We start from the raw sequence: 10,096 nt of genomic DNA on the forward strand, positions 1-10,096 counted from the left end.
CGAAGGTGGCGACTATAAGCGCGTTGGAAATGTTGACTCCCTCTGCCTGTCTCGCTTTTGTGGAATCCTCCACTCATAGTTCCAGGGGATCGATGGGGCATCTTTATAGATTAAAACAAAATTAACATGATAAGGTCAAATACACCACAGGATGCAAGAAAGTTAGAATCTGGCAGGTCTGAGTTGGTATCATATCCATGCCCAGCATTTGACAGGGGCTATGACCTTGAGCCTTCATTTTTCCTCATGTGTGATTGAGGTAATGTGATGATTACATTCATGCAAAGTTTTCAACAAATCTCTTCCCCCTCTTTCTCAGTTATAGTCTTTCATGCTGAAATGAAACAGATTAACGTTAAATTATTGCTAGTGACTCCCAAAGAGACCCTCCTTCCTCACCCTCACTTCCCAGTCCAACACATCATTTAGTATTATTGGTGGTCAGATGTTTGAAGTACCTATTGTTTTATGGCTCTTGTATTCAGTTATAGTACAAGGTGATATTAAAAGATATGTCAAAAAAACCTTTATCCTAAGACAGGCAACATTGAAATGGGCGAGAATCAAGAAACATACCACTTTGTATTTTTATAGTACTTAGGATTTCAAGGTCATTTCACATTCATCCTGTGACTTGTTTTTTATGACAACCTGAGATGTAAATAGAGATGGTTTTATTGTCACCATTTTACAGTTGAGAGCATTGAAACCCAGGGAAATTGTGATGGTAAATTTAACAACTAGACTGAGAGGTACCTTGCCATAAAAACAAATTTCAAAATAAGTTAAGTAGTGTTTGGTTTTTGAGAAGGTATGTGTATGAGGGGATATCGATCATCCACTAATACAGAAATAAGGCAATAATGGAAAATGCCGGCAATAATGGAAAATGCCGGCAGTAATGATAAAGCAAGGGACAGGAGCACTAATAATCTGACAAGGTAGTAATAGAGTCCTGAAGGTCACAAATAGGGAGTGAGATGGTCACAGGGGCAGCTCGCACTGTCCCTTGGAAGGTGACACAAGATGGCAGGAGGGAGCTGACATCAGAGTTTCATGAGAAGTTGCTGTCCTTCTGGTCCCAGGTCGTCCTTTTGCTCACTGTGAAGTTGGTCTCACCTCATGACACCATCCCTGCTTCTTGGTTGGAAGAGACTGTGGCATTGTTTGTGGTCTTCACTGCCTATTGTGACAGTTCCTGATGGCCAACTCCCCTTCTTATGCTTCCTGTTCAATCCAGAGGTCAGGCTGGACATGTGAACATGACAACATCCCATTAGGTGATATTGTCCATTTCCGACGTAGTGCAAGGGTTTCCCCCGTGGAATAATCCCAACAGCCAAATCCCCTGCACTTCTAAATGACTCAAAGGATTGGGCTTTCACAGGTTCCCTGGGGTACCATCTTAGAGACTAATAGATTTTACTGGTAGGAAAATTTCCGGATGTTCCTTAGCCTTACTTTTCTTTTCTTCTTATTCATCCACTTACTCACATCAATCTTCAGCTGTTCTTAAACAATTCCTCATGGGTTGACATGAGACATTTAGACTGTTATTTCCAGTATATTAAGTTACGTGTTCTTCATAAGAGTAAAGAGATTTTAAATTGCTCTAATTATTAACTCTAAGACTTAAAAGCTACCGGTTAGCTAAGATATGCCATTTATGGAGAAGAACTCATCGATTGACAAGACTTCTGTGTCTTTTATTTCTTGTGCCTGCTTAGCCCTGTAACTCTCTTAAGCGCCCCAAGATTGAATTATCTCGTCTTACCTTTAAAACCTGGTTCCTACTCACCCTCTCCACTCCTGCCTTCCATGGGACTATGCGGTGGGGGAGCTAATAGTATCTATCTACTAGTGGACCTAAATATGCCCAAGTTCTATTTTAAAAGGCTGGAAGAGTATAGAAAAGACTGGCGTCCAGATCCACATTGCTCTGTCCCCTAAAACACTCCACTACCTGATACTTACTGCAGAACGGGCCCACTTTGAGGGGAGGGAGTCTAAGTTAATTTCAGCTTTTCCCCAACCTTGATGGCTGGATTCTCTTTGAACATTCTGTTCACCAGAGGGTAGAGTTATGAGAAAATGCTATTGCTACTATCCTAAACTAGTTAAGGAGTCTAGAGCTTCAGTTTCTTATGTGGTGGATCGAGGGTTTGAAGTAGGTGGTCATTGAGGGTCTTCCAGCTCCATTATTCCAGGACTGGTTCTACTTTCATGGACGGTACCAAGAGGCAGGACATAAGCATGCATGTTCACAGACACACTCAAGAGGCAGGGCCTACGTACAAGCAGCACCCCTACTTTTGAGACTTCCTGTTTTTATACCTGGACCTCTTTGACTTTGCTCCCAGCCTTTAACTTTCACCCAGAACCAACAGCAGCTGCGCTGTGGCTGGTCTGCCAGTCGCCTGGCCTCCCACAGCTACGTACCCTTCCTTGAGTTCACACTCCCGACAGCCCTTAGGAAGTCTAGGTGGCAGAACAAACTGGGAGTGGGTAGAAATAGTTTCCCAGTTCCTCCGATGTCAGCAAAGTGAAAAACAGCCATTTGCACGCTGTTGGAAGATGCAGCCTGCCATCTGAAAGCTCCATTAGGAAATGCAGGAGTCCTCAGCCAACTCAGGCTCAGCTGCACTGTGACGCCTCTTGTCCTATGAGGTTGGGTCCAGGGAAGGGAAGAGATTTTGGAAATGGAGCAGGAAGCCAGGATCAGAAGAACCAAGATCACTCTAGGACCAGCAGTAATGGCCAATCCCTGGAGATGCCCAAAGATCAGAGAGAAATATGGACCCTCCAGTCTGAAATGGAGAGTCCAGAAACCACAGCAGAGGTTTAAGTCAGTGAGTAGGAGTAGATCAATAGCCACGCAGTCAGCTCAGCTCAAGGAATGACCAAACTGAGGACATCTTATAAGTGAGACAAGGCCCTCCGTCTTTGGGGAGATCAGAAAGGAACTAATTGTGTGAGGAGTGTGGGGTCAACACCCTGACAAATAAGGCCAAGGCTCCTGCACCTAGACCTTCCAAATCTCAAATATAAATGACATCTTCAGTACATGGTTAGCCTCCAAAACAGAAGAACTCAAGGTCAGTGCATGTGAAAGATTTTGCCCTAGCCATATTTCTTCTGAAGGTTCAGATATTTCTTTTATTATTTAGAGTATGAAGAGGACCTGAAAACAAATATGAACTATTGCTTAGAAATCAGGATTCTTGAAGGCACCCTGGTGCCAGAGCAGGCTGTATTTTACGATTGTTTTCAGATGGACTCTGTTTTAGTAGACCAGGCTGTTGGAGCTAGAAGGACTTAAAGATCAGGTCACCCAGCTTCATTTTTTCACTTGTACAGTTCACACTCAGAGATTATCAGTGATCCGTAGGCATAGCAGAACCCAGACCCAAAGGCTGCTCTTGGTTCCAAGCCCAGGTTCCAAGCCCCGTCATATCTGACCAGCAGTGTGAATGGACTTCACAGTCACCCTGGAAGTTTGTTTCAGGTGCACATACCCAGTCTCCTCTCTGGAGATTCTGATTTGGAAGGTCAGTGATGAGGCCTGGGACCTCAATTTTCACTAGATACCCAGGAGATCGTGCACAAGATCTGAGAAGTTACTTCCAGAGCCCATTGGCCTGGACCTCACTGAAGGTCTTCCACCTTTCAGAGATCCTGCTGGGTTGGTGTTTTTCCTCTTTCAGAGATGAGAACTGTCTGTCATTACCTACCCATCCAAGCCACCTGGCGGTAGTCCAACCCTAGAATATATCCTTAGCCTCAAGAACAAATTGGAAGATGGCCTTGTAAAGAAGGTGGGATCCCCTTCAAAGAAAGTTTTCTTTTCCCCTCTTGCTTCCACTGAAACTGTAGGTGGTCCTGCATGAGGAGCCACTCCTGGTGTTCCTAGGCAGGAGCAAGGGACGAGCACTGAGCCAAGGTGACACGGTCACAGTTGTGACCAGACCTCCCTTGTCTGTGCTATTCCCAGGCAACTGCTCCACAGTTGGAGGGGGGGTCTTCTGATTCACACAACACCCACCTTCAGAGAGCGCAAGGAGAAATCCAGAGGTGAACTTTGTGGGGAAACCCATGGGAACTTGTGTCTCTTGTGTCCAGGGCCTTGTTTATTATCATCGCCTAATGACATTTATTCATCTCTGGCTGGGCTACTGTTCATGGGGTGACACACAGGAGTTTCATAATAGATCTGCTACCCTTCTTGGGGGCGGCCAAATCTGGAGACACATCGAAACAAACTAAATTCCAAACTTTAAATTTGTTACCCCAGCCTCTTCCATCATAGAAATCCTTTTCTAAACCACTTTCTGAAAGTAGTGGTTTGCTTTATGACATTTTCTCTTTTTTTTTAATCTGAGTTTAATAGAAGAAATATTACCATGGCAATAGATTTTCATTTTTCTTAATAGGCATTTCTTTTCCAGTGCTCATCCTTCAAGAGTTAGGACTGCAGTATGTTTGTGTTTTGTCTGTTATTGCAGCAAGTTGTATAAACAGTTAATTACTTGTAACTTAATTTGAATATTACACATAGCATTTGTCATAGAAGACCTAAAACCGGATAGAGACAGAGGAAAGTTTACTTGTGTTTCTTCCAAAGCAGGAAGAACAAAGAGCAGCCCTGGCTAGGAGAAGAGATAGACATTGAAAACAGAGCAAGTGAGCTAACCAGTGTCCAGGTGGGGTGGAGCAGTGCAGGGCCCACAGGCAAAGCTGGCTTTCTGCTTTGGTAAATCAAAATTATAGATGACTTTCCTTCCCATCTCCCAGTCTTTTCCTGTCTTGTCCCTCCTCGCAGCTCCATTCTCTTCCCACGCTGACTTCCTGTCCCACCTTAATGACAGCTCAAGTGCCAAAGCTGTGTCTAACCTAGGACACATGCCTGTGTCAATTTCCCCTGGACTTATATAAACCTTCCTGTGCCGATTCCCAACTTAATTAGGTCTGAAATCTTGGGGAGATGCAGAATAAGCTTGCCCAGAGATAAGTATTCTGAGTGATATCTTTGGGGGGAAAAAAAAATGACTATTCTCTTTGTCATGATTACTCAATAATCCAAGGTTGCCATAATTCCTTTCAAATATATTGGGACAGCCAGAAGCCAGGGCTGCTGGGATAGTTAACCCCTGCAAGAGAGCTGTAATGCAGAAATCAGTTGACAGGATGACTGTGTAACCAAAACATTTGAGGAAAGTGGTTAAGATCATTTTAATAAGTGGAAATGACACACAATTTCAGGTCTCCAGGGCGCTGTTCTTTTTGACAGTGTGAGCTGCCAGTTGTTCCTCCGTGGCTGGAATCAGGGAGAGATTCGGGAAAAGAGCCATGTTAACGCGTGAACCATTCTCTCCTTTTGGTAGTTTACCCAGCTGTTGACAAAAGGAGTTTCTGTGGGTCCAAATATGTGAATGATGAGCAGAAGCAAAGAATTTTTCTCTCCACATTAAGATTAAGTGTTAGCAGTTCCTTAAATGAAGGAAGCAATTTTTTATAACTTGCAAAGCTTCTCCCTCATTCTTCAGGGAATTTCCTATGTTAATTTATGCAGTGTTAAATTTATGCAGTGTTGAAATTCAGCCCAACAGCATCTCCTTACAGAACCGATACAGATATTGCCAGGGAACCTATATGGTGGAAACACATACCCTGCCAGGCCCGAGGATCCCCCAGCTGAAGGCCCTTCTGCAATGGGGTTGGGCAGGTTTTATCCACAAAGCTGTGATATAGTAATAACACAGAATGCTCTATCAGTTTATTCATCTTTTTTAAAAATTCAACTTGACATTGTATGAGTTAATGTCTCTGACAGCAGCTAGACAGTTTTGTACCACCTCTGCCACCCTTTGGTGGCAACTAAGTGCAGTTTGACAGCAGGTTTATAGACCGGCCCTGGAGCTTTCCTGTGGGCCCTCGAGTTTCTAAGATGTCACTCGTGAATCCACTGAATCACTACGCTACTGTTGAACATGAGGATTTTAAATACACATGCAGAGGATGTGAGGTTATGAGTTTTGTATTTGCTCATATGTGGGTCTAAGAGTCTATGTTACACTGGCCCATTGATCCCCAAACCAACCAGGGCCAGCTTGTCTCTCTCCAGGACAGTCTGACCTTGTTAGCATTATATGATTTGTCTGAAAAATAACCCATCTACGTTTGATCAGGGTTACAGAGGAGAAAAAAAAATGATGTAAAAAATCCCTAGACTCTCCAAAACCCCTTTAACTGGGGCTTTAATTATGTTGTAGCTGCAGATTATTTTACCGCATATAAAAAGGGGCATATTGCCACACATCTGTCCTTATAACCGTAAGACCTAAATGGTAGGGAGAGGCACAACCATGTCATCTTGACCAGGTGGTGTGTTCAAGAATACAGTGAGTGCAGGCCCCAAAATGCACAGTGGTGGGTGGCGTCGCTCATAGATGGATCATTTTCTCTAGGAACTAAATGCCCTTCAGTGGGCTGGGTGGGGGTCTGCTTTATAACAGCTTCACTGGGTGTTTAATGAAGAATGTTGGGGTGAAGTTGTCTGTATATCAGGAAGTTACAGGGCACCCCTGTGTGATGGAGACTTTCACACAGGTTAGGTGACAAGGGGTCAGCATAGGTGAGATGCTGGACGGTGTCCGACTCTTGCCTGGTAGCTGCTCATTGTTCTGTTTTCCCAGCAAGCCCAGAGCTCCTGGGGCGACGCCTGGGAGAGGAGCCTCACTTCCAGTGCGTGCTCACAGGACAGCTCTGCCCAGAGCCTTCCCCTTGGTCTACCGCGTCCTTCTGGTTTCTATGGATGCATCTTGCTTTTCTCATTTGTTTCCCATTTGACTGGAACATCATCTTGCCTTCTGTTTCCATGTGTGTTCTCTGTAGCTAGTTATCTGCCTTTACTCTGTTCTTCTTTGGTGCCCTCCAGACATGAACTCCTTAGAAATCTACGATTATTAATTTTATAATTAGTTTATATTAATTTATATTAATTTTTTAATTATTAATCTGTCCACCTTTGCTTCTGTGACCCAACACTCTTGTTTGTTCTTCCACTCTCTTTTCTGCCCATTTTAAATTCTCTTTTCTTTTTTTATCTTTGACCTTAAATCATTATCTCTAGTGACCTTTGACCTCCCTTCTCCAACCTGCAACTTACTTCCAGACGTTTCCACCCAGGATGTCTCCTTCAAAAATCATCTAACACACAAATATAAAATTGAAGTCCTCATTCCCAGACTGGCTCCTCCCACCAACCTCCCTATTCTCTTGGTGACCTTCCCACACACTCACACTGTCACTGAGGGTCCACCGGTACCTCGGGCCTCATCTTCTCTCTTTTTGCTTCCTGTGGAGGGTATGTGTGTGCATTTCCTGTTCCCATCCTTGCTTGATTTCTTAAATGTTCCTCCCAGCTTTCCTCTCTTGGATCCATTCTGCCTGGTTCTTGTTGGATCCCCACATTGTTTCGTTAGCAGCAGGAAGCATCTCAGCCTGACTCCATTCTGGGCCCCTCTTATGCTCTGTCTCTTGGTAAATCTTGAGCACACACCTTGCCTTACAGCAGGCCCCTCTCCCTCCTTCCTGGTCATCCAGGAACTGCTGGCTCCCAACTCTTTGCCTCGGCTTCTCACCCCACCCCTACCCATCCCTCTCCCTGTGCTCTGCTCTATTTCAACCCAATGAAAGATCATCTGAGAAGCTGTCCCTGATCACTCCTTCAGTGTGAGGCAGAACAACCCTCTGTCTATCTAATGCCTTCCCTGGAAGCATCCACAAGAAAACAGGAGGAAGGAAAAAACTACATTTTCCCAGATATACTTTTGTTCCTTTTGAATTTTTTACCATGAACATATTACTTGTTCAGTGAAATAAATTTTAGCATATATTTAGCAAATAAATAAAAATTAGCAGATTATGACCCTGAATCTCATGATGTTTTGATCAGCAGGTGTTATTTGATCAGCATATTAGTTTCTTCATAGCCCTGAACTGAGAGCAGAGAGAACCCTGTAGGAGGCCGGCTAAGAGCTGAGCCAGTGTGGGGTTGCTGGGAGGGTGCAGGAAGCCAGGGGAAAGCGTCCACCCCTGAGGGCCCCACCCACCCTCTTCTGAATAATTTTAGCATTGTGTCATTTGTTTCTTTTTAAAGATCTCTGAGAATGGAAGAGGTAGATCCCTGCATCAGCTAGCTGTAGAGTTTTGGGGTTTTGTGATTTCAGCATTTTTATACTAGGAGTTGAACCTTGGGACACTCTACCACTGAGCTACATCCCCAACTCTTTTTATTTTGAGACAGGGTCTTGCTAAGTTACCCAGGCTAGCCTTGAACTTGTGGTCCTCCTGCCTCAGCCTCCTGGGTCACTGGGGTTTCCGGCATGCACCACCGGGCCAGGGTCTGACCATAGATTTTTAATCTGGTGGTTGGACTGCTTCTGAAATTTGGGAGTAGGTACCTATCTGTATAGCAGTGCCCAGCATGGTAAGCATTCTGCCTGGGGTGAGCTGATGCCACTGCAGGAGAATCTTGCTGAGAGATTCCCTCTCAGAGACCTTGGGTTCAAGTCCCCAAACCCCTGTCACACTGCACTGACAATCATTGCCCTCTCTGGTCAATGTGGTCACATCTCCAGATGCCCCTGGTAGTGAGATGGCACATACATGCCCACTCTACCCCACTAGCCAGGCCGTGTTCTTAGGGTGTTCTGCTGGGATTCTGGTGGGGAGGGCTCATTCAGATATCAGGAGTGTTCATTAAAGGTAGTAATACTGTGTGGCCAGGAAGCATATGCCTTGTTTTGTTGTTGACGTAGATATTTGGAAAACAGTGTAAATCATCTTAAATAGTTCACTGCCTTCTTGTATTTTCATGATGTCTTTCTGGTGGTAAAACTTATACGCTTTCTATTTCTCTTGCAGAGCATGCTGGAGAAGGGAGGGTAAACCACCTTAGAGAACATGCAAGCTCCTTCAACATTAATTCCAGAGGTGGAACATTTTTATTTTCCTAGTAAGAAAAGAACCCAGTTACAGAGAAGACCACTAAAGAGAAGGACCGGAAAATGGACTCGACAGAATTATGTCATGTTTTGATCAGCAACAATTTGAAAGACCAAGGCCTGGCTCAAGGCTCAGTCATCCAAGGACGCTGTCCAGTGTTACTAAACCCCACTGATGGTGAATAAAAGACAAGGGCGGCCCTCTCCACCTTTTTGTACTTTCTATTTAACTTCCACTAACCATAAAAGGCTTCCCGAGCCACCAAGCTCCACTGTTTGGTGAAACCCCACTCTCACAGAGCCTGGAGGGTATCGGGAGGCCGAGCTTATCATAGTGGAGGGGAGACGGCAAAAGAGCCACCCGAGCTCAGAGCCTCGGTGGTGCTGGGGGGAGTTGTCTGGACCTGTCTGGGCCGCAGCTAGTTGCTTCCACTCTCTTCCTTTTCTTCTTTGATTTATATGAGAATTTATTTCATTTTAACTTATTATACTGATCATGCAAATAAGAAGACAGAAAGGAAAGAAAATGTCCCCTTTAACTGGAATAATGTTTATGATTACAAGTGAAATAAGGCATTTTTACCAACATAAAGGCCACCTGGCTTATGCAACCTCTGTCATGAATACTGACAACCTTACTTTGCTCACTGTCAATAATAAATATATTTTCTGACAAAGACTGGCATTGTAGCTCGGGGCCTCCTGCATCCTTTGTCTGAGGCGGATGGGTGTGCTATGGGACAAGAGGCAATGTACATTGTTACTAATTTGCATTCGTGCTGTACCTTTTCTCCAAAAAAGCACTGAAGCACATCACAGGACCACAGGCAGGCAAGGGATAACTAGCAGCTTCCTCTCCGGTAGGTAGAATCCAGTAAGATTTTTACAAACTGCATGAGCCTTCCTGTTGTGTGGGATGACTGGAGTCATCGTGCCTGGGGCAAGAAACAGATTAGATGACCTTGGTTGGGACCTTCTGACCCTGCGATGGTATGAAATGTTTTTTAAAAAGTCAACCTTTAGAGTTTCCCTCTTTCCAGTTTCATTGAAACTTGTGGTTATAACTCTCCCTTTTCTATGAGGATTGGTTC

General features: G+C 44.4%; 1 protein-coding gene across 4 annotated transcripts in view; it reads left to right on the forward strand.

Moving 5' to 3' along the window:
• The window catches only part of Chchd3 (coiled-coil-helix-coiled-coil-helix domain containing 3), a 271,550-nt gene extending 261,855 nt beyond the window's left edge, over nucleotides 1-9,695 (forward strand). For 2 of the 4 annotated variants that reach the window (XM_048786916.1, XM_015493822.2), the window contains one exon: nucleotides 9,018-9,695. In XM_048786916.1, the coding sequence (XP_048642873.1) occupies nucleotides 9,018-9,020 (3 nt within the window). In that variant the 3' untranslated portion in view covers nucleotides 9,021-9,695. Of the gene's footprint in view, nucleotides 1-8,925 lie in introns of all 4 variants that reach the window. The other 2 variants (XM_048786915.1, XM_015493821.2) reach the window with 1 other exon arrangement.
• The last annotated feature ends 401 nt before the right edge of the window (nucleotides 9,696-10,096 follow it).

This window comes from Marmota marmota, unplaced genomic scaffold, assembly GCF_001458135.2.
Source record: "Marmota marmota marmota unplaced genomic scaffold, marMar, whole genome shotgun sequence".
NCBI classification, from domain to species: Eukaryota; Metazoa; Chordata; class Mammalia; order Rodentia; family Sciuridae; genus Marmota; species Marmota marmota.